This window comes from Nematostella vectensis, chromosome 6, assembly GCF_932526225.1.
Source record: "Nematostella vectensis chromosome 6, jaNemVect1.1, whole genome shotgun sequence".
Lineage (NCBI taxonomy): Eukaryota > Metazoa > Cnidaria > Anthozoa > Actiniaria > Edwardsiidae > Nematostella > Nematostella vectensis.
In genome coordinates, this window is record NC_064039.1 from 2,196,807 (window position 1) to 2,223,694 (window position 26,888).

The 26,888-nt window shown below is 39.8% G+C and overlaps 2 protein-coding genes and 1 long non-coding RNA gene across 9 annotated transcripts in view; all 3 read right to left on the minus strand.

Moving 5' to 3' along the window:
* Positions 1-49: 49 nt before the first annotated feature.
* Positions 50-11,988, minus strand: LOC5501956. 3 transcript variants are annotated; one of them, XM_048729134.1, is made up of 14 exons: positions 11,348-11,988; positions 9,262-9,301; positions 8,898-8,974; positions 8,732-8,801; positions 7,904-8,011; positions 6,272-6,400; positions 5,759-5,847; positions 5,273-5,338; positions 5,102-5,165; positions 4,888-4,923; positions 4,479-4,598; positions 4,351-4,392; positions 3,576-3,894; positions 50-1,101 (listed from the first exon to the last, which is right to left on the minus strand). In XM_048729134.1, the coding sequence occupies exons 1-14, from the start codon at positions 11,522-11,524 to the stop codon at positions 915-917; spliced, it is 1,524 nt and encodes a 507-aa protein (XP_048585091.1). In that variant the 5' UTR covers positions 11,525-11,988; the 3' UTR covers positions 50-914. The 3 variants fall into 3 exon arrangements, with proteins under 3 accessions (XP_048585091.1, XP_048585090.1, XP_048585092.1); XM_048729133.1 differs by having other exon boundaries at positions 5,759-5,850; positions 11,348-11,984; XM_048729135.1 differs by lacking the exon at positions 4,351-4,392 and having other exon boundaries at positions 5,759-5,850.
* Positions 5,492-5,711, minus strand: LOC125567978. The gene is made up of 2 exons (XR_007311962.1): positions 5,631-5,711; positions 5,492-5,598 (listed from the first exon to the last, which is right to left on the minus strand). It is a non-coding gene; the product is annotated as an uncharacterized LOC125567978 (long non-coding RNA).
* A 3,032-nt stretch (positions 11,989-15,020) lies between the features above and the next one.
* Positions 15,021-26,888, minus strand: part of LOC116609403 (mucin-17-like) — a 33,467-nt gene continuing 21,599 nt past the window's right edge. Inside the window, exons 2-11 of one of the 5 annotated variants that reach the window (XM_048729001.1) lie at positions 25,440-25,519; positions 20,793-21,002; positions 18,768-18,931; positions 18,386-18,548; positions 17,940-18,091; positions 17,446-17,518; positions 16,562-16,627; positions 16,192-16,359; positions 15,772-15,929; positions 15,021-15,407 (exon numbers count right to left, since the gene is read on the minus strand). In XM_048729001.1, the coding sequence (XP_048584958.1) occupies positions 15,167-15,407; positions 15,772-15,929; positions 16,192-16,359; positions 16,562-16,627; positions 17,446-17,518; positions 17,940-18,091; positions 18,386-18,548; positions 18,768-18,931; positions 20,793-21,002; positions 25,440-25,519 (1,475 nt within the window). In that variant the 3' untranslated portion in view covers positions 15,021-15,166. Of the gene's footprint in view, positions 15,408-15,771; positions 15,930-16,191; positions 16,360-16,561; positions 16,628-17,445; positions 17,519-17,939; positions 18,092-18,385; positions 18,549-18,767; positions 18,932-19,094; positions 19,760-20,792; positions 21,003-25,439; positions 25,758-26,888 lie in introns of those variants that run through there. The other 4 variants (XM_048729002.1, XM_048729004.1, XM_048729003.1 and 1 more) reach the window with 4 other exon arrangements.

Genomic DNA, 26,888 nt, shown 5'->3' on the forward strand with positions numbered 1-26,888 from the left:
CGAAGAATCAGTGCTGATTTGAGATAATTTTGATAAATCAACAACGATCTTTTTGGAGTCGTATATTTACACGTCTTTTATTAATATGTACATTGCTACAAAAGAAAAATCATTTTTTTTTTTACTTACACAGAGTAAAAACCTTTTCGTTATGTTTTTATTTTAAAAGCTCATACGTCATTTTCAATTCAAGAATATCTCCCCAATATCCTAAAAGTGTTCTTTTCAACTGTTGCATAGAAACAATATTCAGTTTGATAATCCTTTTAGTAGCTAACCGGATTGAGTTGGAATTTTTTTAGCCGTGTAGCCTTTGACTCGCAAATAATATCCTTGATCCAGCGGCTACACGTAGTCTAGACTTTTTCTAACAAATATTCGTTACAAAGTGGACGACTGTAGCTCTATTACTCCTTATGCTTTCTGTCTTCCTTACCTTTTAAACTACACTTTCAAATTTCATTAGAAATTGTTGTTTAATTTGTTTCAATATCATTAGTATATCTCCGACAAAGGAGGTAAACGCCTTCCTTGTTACGCTAGCGCACGATCCAATGCAATAGAAGACCAGGTAGCCTAGTTCAAGGTGATTTAATCGGTTCTCCCGTGGTTGGTTGGAGTTGTGACGTCACTAGAATCCATCTCTGTGGATGAGCTCGGCTCTGGCCCCTGGGATCTATATACAAGTTCATTTCCAGAACCAATAGTGTTTGTTGTACCATCCGTAGCCTCCATATCCCATCAACCCCCTTGTACCACCCGTAACCCCCTTGTACTATCCCTAAACCCTTGTAAAACCCGCAACCTCTTGTTTCACACTGTACATTTCAATCCAATTATAGATCATATCCAGCCCAATTCAACTTCCTCAAGAAAAAACACATCTGTCACATATTGAGCAAGCTAAACTTTAATCACGTGATGGGAAGTAACGCTCGCTGGTCTATCAATCTCCGATAAACCTCGTCTTTTTGTTCGGGCCACTGTAGAGTGTTGTGTTTCATCCATGGCGGAAGCTCGTCGCCTAGCGTGTTCTTCTTACCCATGTTAAGACAAATTATATTCGCAGTGGACAGTCTCTCTGCGTACATGTTCCCAATTCTATTAAGCGTGAAAGTTATCAATAATGAAATAAAATGATGTAGATGAATTCTTTTATAATTATCTAAATTGTTTTATGATTTCAAATCGTATACTGCTTATCCTATTGATGCAAGGGTCCTATTGATGCAAGGGTCCTATTAATGCAAGGGTCCTATTGATGCAAGGGTCCTATTGATGCAAGGGTCCTATTGATGCAAGGGTCCTATTGATGCAAGGGTCCTATTGATGCAAGGGTCCTATTGATGCAAGGGTCCTATTGATGCAAGGGTCCTATTGATGCAAGGGTCCTATTGATGCAAGGGTCCTATTGATGCAAGGGTCCTATTGATGCAAGGGTCCTATTAATGCAAGGGTCCTATTGATGCAAGGGTAGTAAAGGCAATACTGTTGTTGCTGTCGATAATGGTGGAAGTGATGATGATGGTGGTGATTACTATGGTGATGGTGGTAGTGATGATGATGGTGGTGATTACTATGGTGATGGTGGTAGTGATGATGATAGTAGTGATAACTATGGTGATGGTGGTAGTGATGATGATGGTGGTGATAACTATGGTGATGGTGGTAGTGATGATTATGGTGGTGATTACTATGGTGATGGTGGTAGTGATGATGATGGTGGTGATAACTATGGTGATGGTGGTAGTGATGGTGATGGTGGTGATAACTATGGTGATGGTGGTAGTGATGATGATGGTGGTGATAACTATGGTGATGGTGGTAGTGATGATGATGGTGGTGATTACTATGGTGATGGTGGTAGTGATGATGATGGTGGTGATAACTATGGTGATGGTGGTAGTGATGATGATGGTGGTGATTACTATGGTGATGGTGGTAGTGATGGTGATGGTGGTGATTACTATAAGGATGGTGGTAGTGATGATGATGGTGGTGATAACTATGGTGATGGTGGTAGTGATGATGATGGTGGTGATAACTATGGTGATGGTGGTAGTGATGGTGATGGTGGTGATAACTATGGTGATGGTGGTAGTGATGATGATGGTGGTGATAACTATGGTGATGGTGGTAGTGATGATGATGGTGGTGATAACTATGGTGATGGTGGTAGTGATGGTTATGGCTGTAGTGATAAAGAAAGTGGTGATAACTATGGTGATGGTGGTAGTGATGATGATGGTGGTGATAACTATGGTGATGGTGGTAGTGATGGTGATGGCTGTAGTGATAAAGAAAGTGGTGATTACTATGGTGATGGTGGTAGTGATGATGATGGTGGTGATAACTATGGTGATGGTGGAAGTGATGGTGATGGTGATGATTACTATGGTGATGGTGGTAGTGATGATGATGGTGGTGATTACTATGGTGATGGTGGTAGTGATGATGATAGTGGTGATAACTATGGTGATGGTGGTAGTGATGATGATAGTGGTGATAACTATGGTGATGGTGGTAGTGATGGTTATGGCTGTAGTGATAAAGAAAGTGGTGATTACTATGGTGATGGTGGTAGTGATGATGATGGTGGTGATAACTATGGTGATGGTGGTAGTGATGATGATGGTGGTGATAACTATGGTGATGGTGATAGTGATGATGATAGTGGTGATAACTATGGTGATGGTGGTAGTGATGGTTATGGCTGTAGTGATGATGATGGTGGTGATTACTATGGTGATGGTGGTAGTGATGATGATGGTGGTGATTACTATGGTGATGGTGGTAGTGATGATGATAGTGGTGATTACTATGGTGATGGTGGTAATGATGATGATGGTGGTGATAACTATGGTGATGGTGGTAGTGATGATGATAGTGGTGATAACTATGGTGATGGGGGTAGTGATGGTTATGGCTGTAGTGATGATGATGGTGGTGATTACTATGGTGATGGTAGTAGTGATGATGATGGTGGTGATTACTATGGTGATGGTGGTAGTGATGATGATGGTGGTGATTACTATGGTGATGGTGGTAGTGATGATGATAGTGGTGATAACTATGGTGATGGGGGTAATGATGGTTATGGCTGTAGTGATGATGATGGTGGTGATTACTATGGTGATAGTGGTAGTGATGATGATGGTGGTGATAACTATGGTAATGGTGGTAGTGATGATGATGGTGGTGATTACTATGGTGATGGTGGTAGAGATGATGATGGTGATGATAACTATGGTGATGGTGGTAGTGATGATGATAATGGTTATAAATATGGGGATGGTTGTAGTGATGGATGATGGTGGTGTTGTGCTAATGAAAATGATGGTGACGATAATAATGACGACGACGATAGTGATTGGGGCGTGGTATTGGGACAACATAAATAATGTTCCATGCGGGGGAAAATGTTTCTTTGGGCCCCCCTCTTTGTTTTAATCCTTGCTACACTCTTGGAAGATTATGATAGTGATAATGATACTGGAGATACTGATGCCTGATGAAGGCAACATTGTCTGCATAATATATATTTTTATTGCTATGATACATCGCATAGTACTCACAGATTGATCTCGTATTTGACTCTTGCCATGTCCTTGTTTTCTGGGTCCACTGTCGACTCTCCTTTTACCATAGCTCTCCACAGCCTGACATAGCCAGGCGAGCAAATCACTAACACTTTCTTGGCCTTGTTCATTTGATGGTCAACCCACCGCCACATCCCCAAGTCGTTGATCTCCACCGATTCAAACTGATCGATGATGACATTATAACCATCTTCGCGTAACCTCGAAGCCATTGTGGCTACACGCTCAGTATGCCTCGAGCTTTCTTGATAATACGATGCGAAGAAAAGATCTTGGTCCGCCTTCGCATTATTGCCTAAAACAAACACGATTGTTAAGTTCTTCCATGTCATTTCGCTAATAGCACATTTTTTCTTGTCTGGACCAAATGTGTATGTACCCTACTAAGTAAAGTTTTATTTCGTTTACTGTCAGCGTTTGTTAACAGCTAAATCTTGGCCTGCCTTACTGGCGAAGAAGGTTTTCTATCTTTCTTCTCACCCCTAGACCGCCCCTGAAGCCCTGACCCATGGAGCAACTAGCCTAGAATTATTACGAAACAGTAAAAAAGAGATTTTGAGACCTGTTCTAAAACACAACAAAGCTGCCAGATATGCAGTTACGCCGAAAAAACACGTGAAACCAAGTAAAGTCATGGGTAAAATTAAGAGCGTGTTAGAATGATGTGTGAAACCTCTCATAAGCTGGATTTTGTATTGCATCAAAGGTCACGACGTTTCTTATTGATGAAGCATTCTATGAACTCACTTACTTTTGCCATTTTCCATGACAACTTGAGTAAATCCATACACTTCTAAAAACAGACATAAATGATTTAACACTCGCAGTACGCACACTTGAATGGCCAGGCATGTCGCAAGGTACTGTGGGTAGTCTTACCGTCCCTGATGGAACTCGTCATACACTTCCATTTATAGACGCCTCCGAGCAAAAGGATAATGATGACCACCCCAGACAACACACCGATGGTTATGGCCAACGAGATCTTGGTCACGTCAGCTGCAAAATAATCGACAAATATGTTTCTTTTCTTTTTTAAGGTTAAAAAAATACTGTGCGACGCGCGCTACCGTGACACATTGACAGCTTTGTGAAATAAGCCAGTTGAGACGTGCTATCTGATATTGGCATCAACTTTTTGCACAAACTTATGAGCGTGACAAAGATTGCGTCAGTGCAAATAAGAACGAAATCATCCTAGTTATGAATTTCGTGTCAATCATTTTTGCACCCTAAATGGCTAACTTTGTTTTGGTGGGTATGGAAGCGTGAGTCGCACTCAGCATACCTTTAGATTTTCGAGGAACTGGAATAGGTAAAGCACCTGTGGATGGCAAACAGATCACCACATCAAGCCTTCAATCCCAACTCTAAATGACTTCATTCTTTACATAGACACAGAAACAAAAAAATTACATTGTGTTGTTGTGCTTTGGGTTTGATAGACACGATTTAGCTGTAAATTGCCTTTTAGGTATAGCAACTTTCACACGCATACTAACTTTTAGGGTAATAAGGATGAAGCTTGAATTTTTCTCGTGAATTTTTTCTTGGTAGAGGTATTACCTGGACAAAAAAAAACATGGGTGATTAACAATATATAGAAAGTTCTGGAACACCAAAATCGTTCGTTCAGGCTGCTGTCAAATTAGTATACACTCCACACGTCTTACCTTAAGATATATAACTTTTGGATACACCCAGCCATCGGTCTCGTTCAAAACAATGTACGTTTGATCCTAAAATGCCATAAAAATTTAAGATATTTAAAAGGCCTGTAAAACAACATAGCAAGTAGTCATCGTTGATTGGTTAATGTACCTTCAAAACCAATAACGACGCGAGAAACGATTTATCTAATTGATTAATTATTGGATTTTATTCTCACATTCTGATTGGCTCTAGCTCTCCTAAAACTTGGTGGTAGTCCCTGTTGCTCAAGAAACACCTCACAAGAAAAATAACCATTCACGCCTGGGGCTGAAAGTTAACATCATACCTTGTTTGCAAGTCTGCATCTGGCTTTGTTACCTTGTTTGCAAGTCTGCATCTGGCTTTGTTACCTTGTTTGCAAGTCTGCATCTGGCTTTGTTACCTTGTTTGCAAGTCTGCATCTCGCTTTGTAACCTTATTTGCAAGTCTGCATCTGGCTTTGTTACCTTGTTTGCAAGTCTGCATCTGGCTTTGTTAGTGCCCTTGGTATTGTCCACGTGCCACATTAAAAGGTATGACTCGATGATGTCTCGCTCTTCTTCAAACAAAACGGTATTTTTTTATAAACGCATTACCATGATATTAACAATATAAAGTTATATACGAAAGAAACGACAAAATAAATTAAGAGAATTCAACCACGATGTTCCCGCTACTGTGTATCACAGTAAAGAAAACGAGTTTAAGGCGACCACGGCTTTCATGTGAGCTCATGATATCGATCTTTTGCAGTTAAATAACTTGCAGTTTAAGAACATGCACCCATCGCTCTTACCACAGGCATCGCCCTTAGATACCCGTTTAACCTTCCCATGCGATAAGACAAAGGTAGACTTACAATTACAAAAATATCTCCGTCCCAGCACAAACGCTATCATGCCTTTGTATAGAATCGTGTATATGAGTAAACACAACGACTTAGAGCAGTGTGTAATCTTAAAATATTAAGTAATTCTTACCGGTTGGTGAGGCCCACGTGACGTTAGCATACCACCCCATCGACTCTGTTTTAACAAACCTCACGGTTTGATTGAGGTTTGTGGTATTTGTACCATTGTATCCGGCACTGATATCATGAGGACACGCCTCTATAATTACATAAAACATAGCTTTAGACATATAGGGAATCGGGACACTCCTCTGAGAGTACAGCAACTTATAGATTATAGGAATTCTCTAAACATGAGAAGAAATTGGGGCACGGCTCTAAACGTACATCAAATGGAACTTCCTTAATATTTAGAATAATGAAATAGGATCGCCCCATGTAACAAATAGAAATAATGCAAATTCATCAGAGTTGGAGCTTGCTAGTTACTAAATAAGCTTTTACACATTTAAGATGAGAAAGCTCGTTGTCTAATAAATATAAATAATATAGGTTCACTGGGGCCATGTGGAGGGCTTCGGCACAAATGGTTCCGCAAAAGTAGCGAGGGGCTCCTGGGTGACTCAATAATATATGGCGGCTTTTGAATTATCCACATAGCCCTAGCCGGCTCTCATTCGGAAATATTGATTGTTTTCTTATATTGGGAGTTCTGTGGCGGGCGCAAAGGCCGAGGTACGCTGGGGCGAGGGTGCGAAGATGATCATGATCCACAGGGTTCCCAATATTCGAAAACAAAACATTTCCGATAGCCGCGAATTAATTATCCACACGTTTTTTTAGAATAAAACCTCCTGGAATCACGCTTATTTGATACAGTATAAAATGATTAAGGCGGTATTAGAATTATTAAGTGATTTTTTTTGTGGTATCCATGCAAGGTTATCAACACACAATATGTCAATTAAGGTTTTATTAAATGCCACTAAATACATTTATCCGAACGTCAAGAAGATGCATTTGTATCTTAAAATACAATAAACATTTGTATTTAAAACAAAATATTAAGCATTTGTACCACAATTATAAGCGTTGATCAATTTTACTGCTGTTTCTCATTGTTAATGTTGTTAGATATTACTATTATTTCTTTAACACATTACTAAAACTATTTCACTGTTATTGTTGAGATGGTTCATAATCACTAATCTTTCTTACAGCTTAACCATTAAAGATCCGTAATCTGTTGTTATTGCTTTCATTGAACATTGAAAGATAAAATAGTATGAAATATACTTTATATACAGGGCCGTAGCAGGCTTTGAAATATTGGGGGGGGCACAATACAAAAACATAAAGAAAATATTGGCGGGCACGTTCCCCCAGTGCCCCCCCCCCCCCCCCCCTCCCTGCTACGGCCCTGAATTCGAGCGGATTATATCAGCCAATGGAAATGCAATGGCGGATCTATAATTCTGAAAGGGTGAGTTCAATTTATAAAAAGTTCTCCAAGCCCTCAGTTTTCTGCTCCTAAGAATACAATCATCATTTTCTTTGAGAGGGTGGTTCTATTGAGAATACAATCATCATTTTCTTTGAGAGGGTGGTTCTATTGAGAATACAATCATCATTTTCTTTGAGAGGGTGGTTCTATTGAGAAACCACCCCTGGATCCGCCACTAAAATGGATTTCTCACTCTCGGTATTTTGCTAGGATAAAAAACGGCTGAAAGAGACTAATATGATTATATTAAAAACTTACTTGTTGCTCTGTAAATGTCCGGAGCAAGAACCTTCAGCGTTTCAGCTGGAATACTTGGAACAGACTCGTTAGGGTCAGGTGTAGTGATGTTGTGTTTAGACAGGTCGGCTAGAATACAAGTCAAAATGCAGACGATGGTAAGTCCATCTCAAAGGTGCCAAATGGCATGATAGAGAGTTAATGATGATGATGCAGTGCCCTAACAGGTGTTGGTCAGGAATCCTGATGAAGGCATTGCCGAAACGTCGAAAAAATACAACCCAGAAGAAATTGTTTTATATATAGTGACAAAGGGGGAGGAGGTATTTTGTTTTGTTACATATGGCTTTCTGGCAGCCCAAATGGGTGGGGGGGGGGGGGGGGGGGGGTTAAACCCCTACCCCTAGATCCGCTACTGACTTTTTATTACGCCAATGTCGGGCCACTTCGTGTCTCTCTTTTCGCAGTGTTTGTTTTCCTTTGCAAGTTGCTTTCGCAAAGGAACTTTGCTGCGTATTTGAGAAGAGAAGGAAAAACTCTTCTTTCTTTTCCTCACTTTTTAAACATTTTAAATTGCTGTTGACGCTGATGACTTGTGATCTCATCTGATAGATGAGTTGCTATTGCTTCCTCTCCTAAAATTGGCTCACTTATCAGAAGCACAGCTTGTTTCGGCGGGAATTATTTTAGTAAAAAGCTAACTCCTAGTAAATAAAATATCACAGTTGAATGCTCCTAGTGAACACAGGGCTCCTGGCATCTAACCCTAACTGTGGGCATATCACAGGTGAACGCTCCGAATCAGATGTGCTCCTGTATTCTATATCAAAGCATTTGGCTTTTACTCACCGTCCTCTGGGAAAATGTGGATGCCCCCAATGGACAACCCTGGAAGTGTAGGTCTGTCAGAGGGAACGACCTAGAACACAAAGCTATGCTATGTTATTGTTAAAGACGTACAGAGAACAAGCAGAAGCTACCATACGTATAGAGATCAAGTATATGTTTTTTTTACCTCGGTAGCGCTAGTTGTCGTCGTTTGTGTGACGTTTTCTTTAAGTGAACGTTTCCCCCTCTCCCTCGCTTGATCGTCTAACAAAAAAAAACACCATTATCAGAGCCAAGGGATGCCTCGTTTTGGGTAATTTTTAATACTTTGGAAACGATGTTGTCAAAAACGGCAAGCACTATGTTGTTTACTGGCAAGAAAGCTTAGTTAATGTTCAGTTTCGAAACAGGAAAAGATCCGCCCCCCTTCTTTTCTTGTAAAGCAGCTTTTAACTTTCAGATAAGGGTCGCTCCCGTGAATGAAGCAGCTATCTAAGCAATGTCATTTTCGTGACAAACTATAGAGAGTAACCTCCCACTTAAACAAATACCTCTGCTACAGACGCATCCATTCACATATACCAGAACTTTCTGAAAAAGAAACAAAACCAATAAAGGACTCCGATAAAAACAGACGTGGGTGATCGTCGTCAAAATTGATTTTAACCCTTAAGGGGGGCACTTTGGGCGTGGGCAACAGAAATTTTTACCCCTGAGAGATGGCAAATTGGGTGTGGACGAAGGAATTTTTAACCCTAAGAGATGGCAGAATCGAAAAAAAAATAAACATCCCCTTAGAAATAGCAGTTTTTATACTTTTTATACAGAATTTTATACCCTAAGAGTTGGCAAAATGTCCCGGATTGTCCTAGATTCTAGGACGGGGTATTCAGTTTTCGTCTTTTATCAGAGCCTCTGGCGGTCAGTATGACCGAGGAGCTCTGGGAACGAGAATGTGAACTGAAGTATCAAATATGAAGAAAGTTCTACAATTTCTTTTTTTTTTACAACAGCTACAAAATGTAATAAAAGAAAAGAAGGAAAAAATCGTGGAAACAGTGGGAATCGAACGCTGGGGCTCTTTTTTCACTTCGATCAAATGTTCATCTTGTTTTGTTATGATTTATATTATCCTAATGAATGTTCAGTTCTATGGCAAATATTCAAATATCATATGGCAGGCGCAAACACTCGAAAATGAAATCGCTGAGACAAAGAGTAATTCGCCAAAGCAGAGCATCCCCAAATCACCATAAACCCTAACCCTGTAGATCTAAGCTAGAATAAAAGGTTTAATATCTCTTTAAATTTCTGCATCATTTTGCTATAAAGCAAGGTACCATAGACTGCATAAATAAGAAGATGAAAAAATTAAACTTATTTTCCATTTTTTCCGCAGTTTTCTTAGCCTGACAGGCGAGTAAACAACCAAAGTGAAAGGCATCAGACTATGATTGCGTAGGTTTCATGCAGTCTAATAGACATTCAAGATTATAATCTTTATTTTTATAAGTGACAGAGAACGATCCTAAACGGATGCTATCGCTGTATGTATTCTTATTCATCTATCAGATGCCTATATTTTTTTCTATTCTTTCATTTCCATTCTCTGTTTTCACGCGAAATTGAATTGATATGTAGTCGGAATAAATTAAATGTAATGTTCTCCTGTAAAAAAAATGACGCGGGCTGTCACCAGATTAATGTTATTTGCTGTAATATCCACTGCAAAATAAAAACTAAAAAACCCTTTTTTTTATTTTAGAACGTCTAATTTTGGCTTGGCCGTCATTATTTTCGGGGCATTTTAAGGCTGAAAATATTCTTACCGGCCTTACGGATTTTCTGAGATTATTAAGATTTTTTGGCCAATTGCTAAGATGATTCTCGAATCAATGAAATAAATACATACCAGCTAGTGTATATGTCATTATGTCCATGTCGTTATGTCGGGCTTAAAATAGTGAGAGTGCGCCTATGTTGTTATGTCGTTATGTCGTTATGTCGCTAGTGTGCACTAGGCAATGAGTTTGATACCATAATACCATCCGGACTACAACTGATCAGTCAATTAAAAAGTTTCAAATGCTGATAAAAATGTACTACTTCTCTACACCTTTTTTTTTGTAAATGTATGAACTTTTTATAAGAACGTTCTGAGAAGCCGTACCGAAGCTCAATTGTTTTCATAATAAAGACCATTTTGTTTAACGAGACCATATATCTGTCACGCAGGGAAGGGTTTTTGTCAAACAAAAAACAGGTCCTTCACATGTTTTGCGAGGTGATGGTCACACGAACACACCACAAATGTACCTAGAATACTAAACTTTTATCAGTACGTACGGTGGCAAACATCACTATTATTTATTTGTATTTCTCTGTACTTCGCACGACCAATAAAAAGTAGATTTCTCAAGTAAATTTCGAAGTGTGCTCTGAGAACACCCTTAAGGCCATTACTCATTTTGTTTTGTTTTGACGCAGGTTTTGTTAGTCTGTGATTAGAGACAACACAAGGATAAACACGTGCGGTAATAATTACTAAACCAGTATATACAGTTTATGTTACAATTTAGATCTAGCTAAAGTATTTAACGATACTCGCTAAAGTATCTAACTTAATTCAGAACGTACCTTTCTGTTCCAAGAAAATGCGGAGCTTTTCAAGTTCCCATTCAGCAAAGAGCAAACACTTATGCAAATAGCTTTTCTTTTCGAGGGCGCCAAACTCGGAGCTTGAACACACTTGATCGCCGAAATAGTTATAAACCATACTACTACCACCAAAACCAGGCGAATTGGCAAACTCATGGCCTTGACTTTATACTAGCCTTAAGCTCTCTTAAAAAAATGATTGAAAATCTTCTGGTCTGAATTCTCTAAGGCTTTTTGAAACCCAGAGCGCTCCAGTACGTGTTGTAACATGCTCGACCACCACGGCTAGAAATCATAATATAGGAGAATTATCCTATCCCAGCTAAACAGAGTAAAGAAACCCGTCTGGATCGTTTTACTATGTGGCGAATATTCCCATAACTCAGACTCGCGGAAGTTCATACAGCCTCGTGTACCAATGCGTCCTCTTTACACGATAGTTAAGATTGATTGACGCATATTTATTGTTTTTTGAGCGCATACGATTAGGTTCAACTTCCTGTTGTCATGTGTCGCCACAAGCACTTTAGACCACGCTGAACCTACACGCGCTACTGAACAAGGCTGCTGACAAGTGCGACTTATTGCTTCGAGAATTCATCGACGATCTTGTAATAACGGCAGAAGACTGTAGTGGGGGCGGTACAGGTACCGGACTTTACTTCGCTGTTACAATCTGAAGGTTTACAAGTTTCAGTTTCAGTTTATTACTTTAACCAGGAAAGAAAATACATATTTACATATAAAAAGAAAATAATAACAAGTTATATTAATATACAAAAAGAATACAAAAAAATAAGGTGCGGATTCCACCGCACCCCTTTTTATGTGGTCCACGGCGGCGTCCCTCAGGTAATCCGACACTGACAGCCATGGAAAGCTTTTAGCTCTCTTTAAATAAGGCTTCAGCCAATGAGCGTGCGAGGAACGAACTACCCCCCCCCCCCCCATGGGCGTTTCGGTTTGTTACCCTTGGGCTACCGTGACATACGTAATGTTTACATGTTGCTACTGACTGATGTCACACACTAACTGCTGGCCGTGCTAGTGCGCATGGCAAGATACAAACATGATTATAATGATTGACAATATTTCAATTATTTTGGCACTTAAAATCTTAAACCGTATCAAAACCTAATTCTGCCCCGACGGCCAGGTCTGAATCCTACTCAGGGTAAACCCTGTGTGAACTCAGACCCAACTTTTCTTCCTTCGTTAAGAATGATGATGATGATGATGATAAACTTTATTAAAGTGTCGGAGTCCGTCTAGCTCGGGAAACGAAGTCCGGACTAATATGGGGCCACAACTAAAACATCGAAATGAGAGGAAAATATATATATATATCTGTAAATACTAAAATAAAGAGCTATATCTACTGATACTTTATATTGATACTACTGCTACTTTATAACTAATTTAATTAATATAAGATAGAATAAAAAAAATAATAAAAAATAAAAGAAATAAAAAATAAAAAATATTCGTATAAATGTAGAATTTTAAAATAGTTATTAATTTTTGCACAAAGAGCAGCATTTTGTCCCATCTTCAATTAGGAGGGAAATGTCGATTTCTTTTATTTTGCGTTTAAAAGTATTTAAACTCGGTGACGATCTTATAGTGACCGACAGTTTCCCTCAAAGCTTTGGCCCAAGGTACCTTAAAGAGTGCTTTCCATAAGTAGTGGTGTTGTACCTTGGAAGGGAGAAATCTGCTTGCCTTAGATTATAGTTGGCACTGTGTCTGTTAAAAATGCCGCAGATATTAGGAGGGCACAAGTTATTGTGCACCTTGTACATTAGTATAGCAATGTCCTGCAGCCGTCTGTTTAAGAGGGTAGGTAGCTTAGCCCGTTCGAGGAGATTAGCGTAACTAGAGCTTTTGCACGAACCGAGAATTGGCGGCCAAATTCCGATTGTCAAATACCCCTGGAAAAGGGACGCGCCACTCCTACTTCTCTTTTTTTTCCCTATCCTATTTCATAGGAACGGCTAAAGTTACTTTGTTGATATAGCTTGATTAAACAAACAGAACGCTTTTAAGTTGAATAAACAAAACATACTTATAACGGTCTCTCAACTTCAGGAAGGTCGGTGTTTATAAAGTAATATATTTAGTTGTCAAAGATGTTAATCTCTATTTCGATATTTTCCTCCGTGACAATCTGATCATATCACGTGCAGTGCATAATATCACAGCAGATAGTATTTGCCTGCTACGAAACTTTTAGCATCGCGTTTGATTTCGATCTCGACAGTAATGTTTAGGTAGGTACACTCTCTTTTGTTGATAAGAACCATAAAAGATAATAACATAATTAAGCCTGAGGGAGCAAGAATTTTCTCATATTCTTATTCTTTCATGTTTATGTGCAATGACCAATGTGTAGCTCCAGAAAATATCAATACCCCCCATTAAGGGAGTCGAAGGTGTGACCCCCACCCGCCGTTCAATTATTTATATAACATTTAGATAACTGAACATTAGATAACTTAACAGATACCAGGACACCACCCTATGAGTAGCATTGTGATCATGAGCCTTGAAGAGCAGCTAAAAGGATAAAAACAGGTAGCGAACGAAGAAAAGAAGTGCAGAGGGAAAAAAATTGTTCTAAAATTGTACTAGCTCGTGGTGCCCATAACCAAATATGGCGCGACGAACCATATATGGATGCTATGATTGACAAGCTCGCGCAATCTAAAAATAGCTTTCATGTACGACATCATGGGCCACGGGGATTCGTTCTCTTATATCATGGTCTCTTGGCGTTATTCATTTATTCAACATTCGAAGAACTTCCCTAATAGCGATCTATCCCTCTAATGCGATGCGGAAATAATTAAAAGAAGTGTCCATAATTTTCGCTAAAAACGCGAATTTAAGTACAAATAAGGTACCTCCATTCGACCGCCACACGAGAAGCTTCAGATAGCAAGGGGGGACATTCGACTTTACAATGTATAAAAGGGGAGCTCAAGTGCATAACTATTAGTAAGCTATAATTTTTGACAAATAAAGGCCCTTTTAGTTTTAAGAATATGTTAAAATGAGAACAAAATGATGGAAGAATCAACAATAGCCGAGCTGCAAGTAATTGCAATCAAGCTTTTGTTGAGACAGTAAGAAACATTAAAATCCATCAATCTCGCTAGTGTCACTCATAACCTGAGGTTGATTACAGTATGATTCTAGTTGATTAATGTTTGCCACCAATGTTTGTGCATATTATGAACAGAAAGTAACACAGCGGCCGCTTGTGGTCATATCCTCGAGCCATCGTGTAAATATCCTTATGTAAATAAATTATCCCCCGTGCCTGCTATGATAAACCTTTCGCTTGCATGTGTCTGGTGTAATCTTATCACAGGTGTGTGTGTGTGGGGGGGGGGGGGGGGGGCTACAATTCAATTCAACCCTTGTTCTATCATCATTCCTCGCCAACATTATGGGCTGCTGTTGAATGTGGATGCATTCAAAGGTAGTGGGAATTGCGCGATAGGCTATAGGATATAAATTGCGCGAGGGACTGTGGATCCTTGGCGTATACGGATGTTTGGGTGACTGCCTAAACGTAAGTCGCATCAGTTATTTAGTTTATAAAGAAAGATTTTTTGTTTATTGATTGAAAAAGACCTTAAACTAAAAATTGCAATTATATCTGCATTTATTTTTGGCATAAATACTAAGGTTGTCTTTTCTATATTTACAATTGTTCTATATTTTCAATTTCATTTAAATAGTCCTTCCCTATTTAATAAGGATAAATTTTAAGCTCTTCTACTCCCATTCTTCTCATTTGATTTCTTTCACCACAACATCCGGGATCTTGGTCATTTGTGTTGTGGCACACGTGGTTTTGGCTTGGCGCCCAGGCCAAGCTCCCCAGCCGGAAGTGCCTTTAGCACTGCTTGGGACATGCGCAATCAAGCGTCCATTTTTGAAATCGACAACGTTCTGTACGACTTTCTTACGGTATTCGATCCAGGACTGCGCGGCCAGGAATTTCTCGTAAAGCGCGTCATTACTTGGGCATCTAAAATTCAAAGAATTCAGTCAAATAAAATCAGGACTGCCTCTATGCGCATTATCAAAATCCTTCCCCTTTTATTTGAAACACGCCTTCGAGTCCAAACTTTGGGACGCTACTCACCCTTCTCGAGTAACGAATTGTCGAGTTACGAGGAGAGGACGCGCGTTTTGTCGAGTCAAAGGCATGAAAGAGGGGAGGGGGGGGAGGGGGGGGCTGACGCTGCAGCTCAAGTCTTGTTGTTGTGATACTCGCGTTCGAGGTTTATCGGATCTTATACAGCATGTCTTATCTTGAGCATGACCACATCCAGACCAGATGGAGGATTTTCATACGCATTTCCATCCGGACATTAAGGTAGTGAACTTACATGTGTTGAGGAATGTAGTTTTTCTGGAACTCTTCTATTTCTCCTTTGCTGCAAAGTTGAAGAATGCGTATTTTTGGCACTTTGAGCAGCCGTGCACCAGCGCTGACCAAAATGCTTCCGGGCACATCAGTAGCATCAGGAAAGAGGGTCTGTAAGTCCTAGAAGAAGAAGAAGAAAATGAAAGAAGTGCAATCACGCCTCCATTTTGCGCTCCCACCGAGTTACTCGAGTCAATCTCCATCGGCTCATTCAAGTTACTAAGACGCTTTCAGATAAATATCTATAATATCCATAGAAAAGGGATACAACCACAAGGGATTTCCTTAAGAAGTTCTAAACCCATTTTCGCAGACCCCTTCTCTCACCACCATCACTCAACCCCGCCCGATCGAAAATGCATAATCGTACTGTTATTCGTACCCAGGCTTCTCCCTTGTACAGCGATCCAATATTGACATACTCCTGCTTGCCGCGCGCATGCGCTGTCGACTCGGGTTGAGGAAGCTCGCGTGATCCGTACAGCTTGATTGACGTGTGTGAATTGTTCAAGTTTGTCAGATCAAGCCTTCGAAGCATTTCCACTTTTCCCTGGGGAACAAAAAAACACGTTTTGTATCGACTCCTACAGCACTACATTAGTACTGTCAACCTTCTTATGAGGGACCTCTTTTAGGCAGAGCCGTGTAGTACCCACAGAAATACGTTGGATCCGCGCCCTCATGGTATCTTACGAGGGTGAAAAGCTTTCTATTTCAATTCAATTCAATTAAATCTATTTTATTTATTTTACCCTTATGATAAAATAAACGGCGTCAGAAAGTTTGGTGTCGGCATCGACGAGCTTCCCATGGGCCAACTGCAAAATAAAGGAGGCTTTGGTGGGATTCATTTAATAATCCATATCACTAGACACATTTTTTCTTACAGGTAAACAATAAAGTAAACTCTAAATGCGTATATTCAGTAAAATCCCGCATAGAAGAAAGGTATTCAGGATTCAGGTTTTTTTTATTTATTTGGTACTCAACGTAAAATCAAGCTAAGTGAAGTGCTCTTATTTTGTTTACTGGGAGGGACATACCAGTCTGCTTAGCAGCCGCTCTCAGTGTCACAAGTCATGCGTAGCAAGGCATGCGTGATACTAGTAGCAGCTGATAAGCAGACTAGGGACAGACAAATCTGTGCTAGAATACCATAAATGATCTAATAAACGCCCGGGGCGTTTTGACATTAAGCAAGTCTCACACAGTAGAAGCCAAACTCAGATCAATTAAATTTGATTTATATTACCGAAATTGCTATATGTTGTTTGTTTTGAAGCTGAAAGGGGGGGGGGGGGGGGGGTGGGTGTTAAAGAAAGAGGGCGTTTGTTAGAGAGGGACGTCTATTACAAACTAAGTGGGGGGGGGGGGGAGGGGGCATTCCTTAGAGACTGTAGGAGGAGTTCTTTAAATAGGTGGCGTTTATCCAAATCAAACTTGATTAAGAACAATACCAATTAAAACATTAAACTGTTCGTTCCTTATGTAAAATGGAAGAGTTTTTAAAAGTTAGAACAATACTTTTATCTCAGGCTGAATGTGTTCCTATGTATGTAGAAATATTTCACATGTTTTTGTATGCGGGCATTACCGAGTGTTTACCGAGCGGCATGTGATACTGACAGAAACTCACCTCCTTGATGTGCGACTCGAAGCAAAGCTGAGTTAGGGCATGGTCATCCCACCCGTGAAACAGCTTGTGGCTCCTAGAAATACGTTAAAGCCCTCAATATGGATAAAGAACAAAGGCACTATACCGGAGGCCTTCTCAATGACGTCCTGAATAGCGAGTGGCCGGAAGGGACCCTGAAGTATTATGGGTAAGAGCGACAGGGGTGGGGGGGATGGGTCATCATATTATGAATTAATAACAATAACAAATTATTCACTTCACCATAAACAGACTTAGTATATAGACTTGTCTGAAAGTGAATAATAAAGTCAAAGACTCTAGCAACATTCCCCTTCTATTTGTCGTTTCTTAATTGGAAGCATGAGAAGACATATGATACTAATGACTGCGTATCCCCCCCCCCCCCCCCCCCCCCCCCCCCTTAGCCAGTCCTGGGTACGCGCCTGGTCTTATTTCCTTAAGATCTACATGGTTCTGTGAATGTGAATACTTACTGTATGACGTTGTATTTTTCTCGGAATTCTGTCTGGAACACGTCTGGACAGTGTTCCATGACCGTCTCTCTGTTGACGATTAGCACTTCCACACGGTCACGGCACACGATTGTCGCCGTCCTCCGCGCGTCTTCCGACATCAACGCGATTTCCTGAAAAATGTTGATAAAATAACACTTAATGACCTGATTTTAAATGTTACAGTCCTTTGTGAAGCCTTGGATTTGCAGAGGACATCAAGTTTATCAATGTTTACAAGCAAATTTCCTGCTTAGCATAAAATTTTATCGCCTATACGTATATGACTCTCACCCGCGAAATGAAAGGAAATTCTCGATTCAAATTAGAATAAGAACACACAAATGTCTTACTATTCACTATGCATCTACGAGCTTCTCAATGTGCTTCTAGTAAGCGTCAAATTATGATGCTTGCTCTTAACTTACCCCGAAAGATTCGTTCTTCTCTAAAACATCAACTGTGCTGGTGACCGAGATACCTGTCTTGAAATCTCGCCGCGTCACTGTCACGGAGACTGTGCCCGAGACTATAAAGTAGAAGCAAAATCCCGGGTGCCCTTGTCTAACGATGATCCGTCGTCTCTCGTAACTAGAAAAAAAGGGAATTTGCTAAATCTTTTTAGAGTCGACTGACGGAAGGTTGTCACAGACTGGCACTGAAAATTACTGGAGCAATAGCGACAATCATTAGCATAATCATTGTGTGACGCGCGCTACCGTCAAGACAGTTTCTGTTTGACACGAGCATCATAACTAGGAGGATTCTGATGCACTGAAGCATTCCTTTGCTGTAGATTCCCGTACTCACCAGGCATAAGTCATGGTGCGGCAAAGTTTGAGCTGCGCTTCCCGCGAGAACTTGTTAAAACTTTTCATCCCTCGCAGCAAGGACACGAGTTTGCTGATTTCCGCCTCTTTTCGATCCTCAGGCGCCAGACAACAAGTCCAGCGCGCCCACAGAGGGAAATGCAGCTATGAGGGAGAGAATACACACGAGCAAAGTGTAAATCAAGTCTAACTCGGCCACAGAGCGAAAAGCAGTTATGAGAAAAAGAATACTCGCAAGCTAAGTATAAAACAAGTCCAACGCATCCACAGAGGGAAATGCAGCTATGAAAGAGAGAATACACACAAGCTAAGTATAAATCAAGTCTAACTCGGCCACAGAGCGAAAAGCAGCTAGGAGAAAAAGAATACACGCAAGCTAAGTATAAAACAAGTCCAACGCACCCACAGAGGGAAATGCAGCTATGATAGAGAGAATACACACGAGCTAAGTGTAAATCAAGTCTAACTCGGCCACAGAGCGAAAAGCAGTTATGAGAAAAAGAATACACGCAAGCTAAGTATAAAACAAGTCCAACGCACCCACAGAGGAAAATGCAGCTATGAAAGAGAGAATACACACAAGCTAAGAATAAATCAAGTCTAACTCGGCCACAGAGCGAAATGCAGCTAGGAGAAAAAGAATACACGCAAGCTAAGTATAAAACAAGTCCAACGCACCCACAGAGGAAAATGCAGCTATGAAAGAGAGAATACACACAAGCTAAGAATAAATCAAGTCTAACTCGGCCACAGAGCGAAATGCAGCTAGGAGAAAAAGAATACACGCAAGCTAAGTATAAAACAAGTCCAACGCGCCAACAAAGGGAAATGCAGCTATGAAAGAGAGAATACACACAAGCTAAGTATAAATCAAGTCTAACTCGGCCACAGAGCGAAATGCAGCTATGAGAAAAAGAATACACGCAAGCTAAGTATAAAACAAGTCCATCGCGCCAACAAAGGGAAATGCAGCTATGAAAGAGAGAATACACACAAGCTAAGTATAAAACAAGTCCAACGCGCCCAAAAAGAGAAATTCAGCTAGGTAGAGAGAATACTAATCTAAGAATAGCATCTTCTACTGGCGTTACTCTGTGGTATTACACGCATTCACCGCGGTAGTCCGCGCCGTGTCATGGTGATTAATGCGGGTCACCACGTTATATCGTGCTATTACCATTTAAAATCGTGCTATTACCATGGTGGTCATTTCTTTCACCGCAGTTTCCCTAATTTTAGCGAGACATGTTGATGTACTTACCATGGTATTCCAACTTACCATGGTATTCCATAGTGTTTTATGATTTAACTTGAGTATGTTTTACCGCGGTATTCAGCGATCTTATTCTATTGTTCCGTGCTATTTTACAGAATTATTCCGTGCCCTTACTTGGGTGGTCCGTACTCCTAACCGTGGTATTACGTGCTCTTAACTTGGTGTTCCTTGCGTTTACCGCCCATGCTCTAAACGTGAAATACCGTACTCTTAAGTGCGTTTTCCTAGCCGGGTATATTGTGCTCTAACCGTGGTATTACGTGCTCTTAACTTGGTGTTCCTTGCGTTTACCGCCCATGCTCTAAACGTGAAATACCGTACTCTTAAGTGCGTTTTCCTAGCCGGGTATATTGTGCTCTAACCGTGGTATTACGAGCTCTTAACTTGGTGTTCCTTGCGTTTACCGCCCGTGCTCTAAACGTGAAATACCGTACTCTTAAGTGCGTTTTCTTAGCCGGGTATATTGTGCTCTAACCGTGGTATTACGTGCTCTTAACTTGGTGTTCCTTGCGTTTACCGCCCATGCTCTAAACGTGAAATACCGTACTCTTAAGTGCGTTTTCCTAGCCGGGTATATTGTGCTCTAACCGTGGTATTACGTGCTCTTAACTTGGTGTTCCTTGCGTTTACCGCCCGTGCTCTAAACGTGAAATACCGTACTCTTAAGTGCGTTTTCCTAGCCGGGTATATTGTGCTCTAACCGTGTTATTACGTGCTCCGTGCTCTTACCGTGTTGTTCCTTGAGAAGAGATGCTTGTTGAAGTAGAGTGAGGATTCCTGTACGGGTGTTGGCACGTCCTCGTTTCCCGGAAGCATGTCTCGCATGTAGTACAAGTCATACTGCGTGCTCTTCTCCTGCTCGGCGTACCGGCGAATGCCGATACAGAACGCGCTGAATATCTGCACCATGCGGATAGCGCGACGAAACTTCTCCCGCAACTGAGACAAGGACCGATTAGTATAAGAGGAGAAGAAATTCCAAGAAGTTATCGCTTTTCAAGGTGGGGGATACAGATTAGTATAAGAGGAGAAGAAATTCCAAGAAGTTATCGCTTTTCAAGGTGGGGGATACAGATTAGTATAAGAGGAGAAGAAATTCCAAGAAGTTATCGCTTTTCAAGGTGGGGGATACAGATTAGTATAAGAGGAGAAGAAATTCCAAGAAGTTATCGCTTTTCAAGGTGGGGGAGTTAGACTGTAAAACATGGGTCCTACTTGGGGAACATTGTTGTTTTGATTTTAGTTTGAATATTGAATGTTTTATGATTTGATGAAATAGCTCTATTAATTGATTCATTTAATGTCTAACAATGTACTGGAGCTGTGAGTTAAGTAAAATGAGTTGAAATAATATATTTCATTTGGATTGTTTGTTTTTTTCTTATTTTATTTTTTTTTTTTTTACTCATATATCTTTTGATCTATTCAGTTATTTATTTATGCAGCTATATTTATCACTGAAGTCGGAATCAGGGCCTATAGAAATTAAGAGAGACGAATGCAGGACTTCGCAGAGATGTAGATGTGTGCCGCAATCAAACAAAAGCTCGAAAAGATTCTTCTTGATATTGTGTCAATTCCCTAAATGAACATCAAGGGATAACTAATAATATTTTGCGAGTTCTTGATATTTCATGCGATGGGGCCGAACATTATATTTTGCATTCATATGGCTGCGCGATAGGAGGAACGCGACTACCTTTAAAAAATATGCGAGCAGGTTAATTAACCCAATATTTAATCCGAGATTCGAGCTTTTATAAGTACATTAAGAGACCATTCGGAGACCTAACATTAAGCTGTCGATTTTTTTTTCCGCAGTCCCTAATCTCTTGCGCTGGAATATATCACGAAGGAAGGGTATTATGACCGAAGAGGTGTTATACTATTGCTATACTTTTTTCCCCATTTTAAAACATAGTACATGAGTACTCTTTAGAAATAAAGTCAACACGAACAGCATCAAAAACGGCGCGCGCTTACGAATTGCTGAAAAACGGCGTTGACGTCCGTGACAAGAAATCTCGAACGGCATTTTCCCTATTTTTACGTTCTACTCGCGCGGTCACGGACGTCAACGCCGTTTTTCAGCAATTCGTGAGCGTGCGCGCCGTTTTTGGTGCCGTTCGTGTTGACTTGCTTAAGCTCTCTATTGTCACTTGCGTTGCGCATGCGATTGTCACTCGTGTTGCGCTCGTCTTAGTGAGAACCAACAGAGTTTGTCCCTCCCCTCCCCCTTCGGCACTATGTAAAAGCATCTCAGTAATTATCAAGCACCCAACTCCCCTCCCTCTCCCCTTGGGTAGCAATTAGTACTGTACAAGCATATGCTGGCGTCTACGTGATTTTTAAGATTGTTTACTAAGGAACAAGTAAAAACAAACATTGCAGCGATTGAAAGTTATTGTGTGTTCAGTTTGATTGAATAGGGTTTACACCCTTTTAAACCCTATATTGAGAAGACCAATCTAGAATTTTACTCGTGAAAAACTAGTTTCCCATTAAGTCGCCCTGTAGATAATCGGTAGAATTTTGAACATGAGTAATTAGAACTTTAACCTTTGTAACTTATATCTGAATAATGTCTAGACGTATCGTCTTACGCTGTCATAACAATCTCAAAAATAGCTTCCAGTGAAAAACGGTATTACGGTTGATAAGTGCTAAAAATCAACTAAATCAAATTAGCGTGGCGTTAATTAAAGACTTACTCTCTTCTCTCTTTCAACGTCATTATCGTCGTCCTTCACTTCTTTAAAATCCAGCTTGAAGTTCGCCCCTGATAATTTAACAAGCCCCGGGCCTTTACTCAGCCGCCAAGACTGCCCGGAACCCGTACGGTCCCGTCGCTGTCCCGTTTCTATGGATCCTGAACTTGAATCCCTACTAAGCCTTCTTGCTCGTGATGTCGAGCTTGATATACTCCCATTTCTCTTCATACTCTCTCTCTTATCACCTCTCAACTTGCGATAATAAGTTTCTAGTGATCCTTCGCTTCTTTGCCTACGAATTTCAGGTTTAGTACGAAAGTAATCTAAATCAAGGCTTGTTCTTGCCCTACGAAAAGGAGATGCTGTCCTGTTCCCTAGTTCAGGAGGTATACACGACTTTGCTCGCAGGGCATCGGGCCCATCTCGTAGAAACTCGAGTCTTTGGGAGTCTACCGAGGCATTATGTGTATGTGCCTTGGCGCTGTGTGGGAAGATTTGATTATTTCTGGAGCGTGAGAGCAGTCGAGCTGGTTTCAGTTGTGCTCGGTGCGCTTTTTTTGATCCACTCTCCGCTGTCGTCTCCATGGCTGAAGTTCAATAAATCCTCCGAAAGCCAAAACTAAGCCCAACCATCAATTTTCACGCCACCCGACACACTTAAGTGTTCGCACTCTTAAAAGGCCAGCTTTAGATTAAGTTTCGGCAAATCAAATAACAGCTTGAGTCTATAGTCAACACACTCGTAGAAGTTTACAAAGCACAGTAAATGCTAATATCGTCAATTTACATTCAAAATCAGTCATTTGTAACCTGCCACGACCAACCATTTATATTCATATATCTTAAGAATTCCTTTTAGTGGAGCCTTTTGTGCTCTAAAGTAAGCAGAGCTTTTAATTGAATCTCAATTAATCAACGGTGGTTAACTATAAGCCGCCGTGATTGGGTGATACACGTCACCCCCTCCTTACCGTCAGTTGAATTGTCACGCACTCATTGATGGAGTGGTCACGCCTTGTGGCGATGGTAAGGAGTGACGATTCTTCCCTGTCTTATAGCTCATTACTCTGATTTTATCTCTAATTTATCAAAACATAACCGAGAACAGTGTGCGGAGATCAAAACTAAAAGTGAAAATTATGTCATTTATTATTGGATTTGTTAACATTAGACCAGGTGCGAAACAGTGCCGTTAGCACTTAGGGTGATTTTTTGTCATTCGTTTTATGGTAAACCACATGCTAAATATTCTCCACCATCACGTAGCATTTTGAATTCGATGAAATATTGTGGCTAATATCTACAAATATCATCTTAATAACCTTGACAATTTTTGATACCTGTTGTATCTAAGAACAACAAATGTTGATATTTTACGTCAAGTGGTTTCTCGATGGTTGTAAATAACACGTAAACAAGCACAGCACATTAAAGTAGCGTGAATCATACTTAAAAGAAGCAAAACACACAAAAAATGCCTACACATATTCCTTAGAAGGAAGCTACATCTACATTGTTAATCCACAAAGGGGTTACCATCACTGTGGATATAAATTAATTGTATAAATAAATAAATAAATAAATAAATAAATAAATAAATAAATAAATAAATAAATAAATAAATAAATAAATAAATAAATAAATAAATAAATAAATAAATAAATAAATAAATAAATAAATAAATAAATAAATAAATAAATAAATAAATAAATAAATAAATAAATAAATAAATAAATAAATAAATAAATACATTAATTAATTTATTAACTAAAAAAAATAAAAATAAATAAATAAAAATAAAAAAATAAAAAACATAAAATAAAATAATAATAGAAATAATAATAATAATAAAATAAATAATAATACAAATAATAATAAGGCAGAATAAAAATAATAATAAGGCAGAATAAAAAAAGATTAAATAAAGTAAAAAGATAAAAATCGTTTAAACAGCATTATTGGTATTAATATAATTTTATTAATTTAATTTAATTTTATTCGTTCTCTAAAAATATCTGCACTAGTGGAATCCAGGGTAAGGCGGGGCAGCTTGTTCCATTCTTTTAAGCTGCTCGTTTATAGAGCTTTCGAGGCCACGATCTTGAATTAGAATTTGAAGAGCTCGCACGTCCGCCCTAAACTTATACTTTCAAATTACTTCCTTTCATTGCCGTGTATGATAGCAACAAACAACTCCGAACGATAGCCAACAAAGCTACAGAAACATTGCACTTTAACTTAATATTGGGCTAAACGCTATGTCTTGACGAGAGGATGATTGCAATCTGTTGATTCTGTGGATAATTTTCCAATTTGGTAAAAAAAAGACGCTTGTTTTGAACTATTTTTTCGAAAAGTCGCACACCTGTTACTATCGCGTTATTCTATTAAATTACTCATAAATGTGTAGAATTGTTTTCTTTTCTCTTACAATACCATGGCGAAGCAAAATATGAATTGTGTGTTGATGGCGATTCTGAAAATCGTATCTATATGCAGTCGTGTATAGGTTTCACGTAGAATTATAACTATGCGTTTTAAGATACGGGAGAAATATATTTTTCATTGCTTTCAAGAACAAGGTTCTACGTATTTAAACACTATAGATTACATTCAGTTAATAATGCTTAAAGTTTAGCTTTTAGAGATATCTTAAGGACAGTACCTTTGCTCTTGTAGAGCTTCTTTCTCTATAATCTCCACATCCATGATGGCCAAAAAACGTTTGCTCTTGGGTCATCGCCGCTGGAAAGACGAATTAAACTGTAATACAAGCTGAATTATAGCGTATAAATAGGGCCTATCGCTAATTGATGAACAATGGCAAAAAATCATTATAAGTGCTTCAATGTATAACACAATCAAGCAACAATTAACACTTGTCTAAGATAAAAAGCTAAGTGCGTATTTGCGTTAATTTGATGACTCTGATGACGTGCAAGTCTACATGTTGATTGACGTGATTGTTCACCATCTTTTTGACCTGGAAAAACAACAACAAAACCCCGTGAAGGCAACAAGGGAGCATAAATTCATGAGGCCCTAAGGCCTTAAGATTTGGGTACGACAAAGAAAAAAAAGCCAGAATTTGTTCTATGAATCAGTGAATAGCTATGTAATCTACTAGATTTAAAAGAAAACACGTCGAGTGAGCCGAAAAGGTAATATAGCATTGCTGTTTAAAATAAGAAATGTCATATCAATGCCTTGATCAGACTATGAAGAATTTGACTTTTGAATTCGTATCGGAGCTGAGGAGTTCCGCAAGGCGATAGGGATGGGAGGGGGGGGGGGGGGGGGAAGGGGTGGGGAGGGTAAGGCCTGACTCATTATACGTCACTTGTTAGTTTCTAGGGTGGACCGCATTTCTGAAAAAAAAGACCAAAGGCCACGGAAAAGACATTTTGACAGACAAATCAACAGAGAGGTTATATTTTGAAAATCAAATTTATTGCTATCAGGAACTTATGTCATTGTCTAATTTTGATCAACCAGACGCCATGATTGGTCATTTGATAAAGCAGACGCCATGATTGGCCCTTTGACCAATCAGACACTTTGTTGGCCCATTGTCCAAGCAGACGCCATGATTGGCCCTTTGACCAAGCAGACGCCATGATTGGTCCTTTGACCAAGCAGACGCCATGATTGGCCCATTGTCCAAGCAGACGCCATGATTGGCCCTTTGACAAAGCAGACGCCATAATTGGCCCATTGTCCAAGCAGACGCCATGATTGGCCCTTTTACCAAATATACGGCATGATTTTTGACCAAGCAAACGCCATAATTGGCCCTTTGACCAAGCAGACGCCATGATTGGCCCTTTGACCAAATATACGCCATGATTTGCCCTTTGACCAAATATACGCCATGATTTGCCCTTTGAACAAATATACGCCATGATTTTCCCTTTGACCAAGCAAACGCCATTATTGGCCCTTTGAACAAATATACGCCATGATTGGCCCTTTGACAAAACAGACGCCATGATTGGCCCTTTGACCAAGCAGACGCCATGATTGGCCCTTTGACCAAGCAGACGCCATGATTGGCCCATTGTCCAAGCAGACGCCATGATTGGCCCTTTGACAAAGCAGACGCCATGATTGGCCC

Bases quoted from the DNA above. Each gene is read 5' to 3' on its own strand.
- LOC5501956 (XM_048729133.1), bottom strand. From the start codon at position 11,524: ATGAGTTTGCCAATTCGCCTGGTTTTGGTGGTAGTAGTATGGTTTATA. The intron at 8,975-9,261 runs GTATTTGTTTAA...TTTTTTTGTTAG, and splicing joins TGGATGCGTCTGTAGCAGAG to ACGATCAAGCGAGGGAGAGG. The intron at 1,102-3,575 runs GTGAGTACTATG...CACGCTTAATAG, and splicing joins GTCAAATACGAGATCAATCT to AATTGGGAACATGTACGCAG.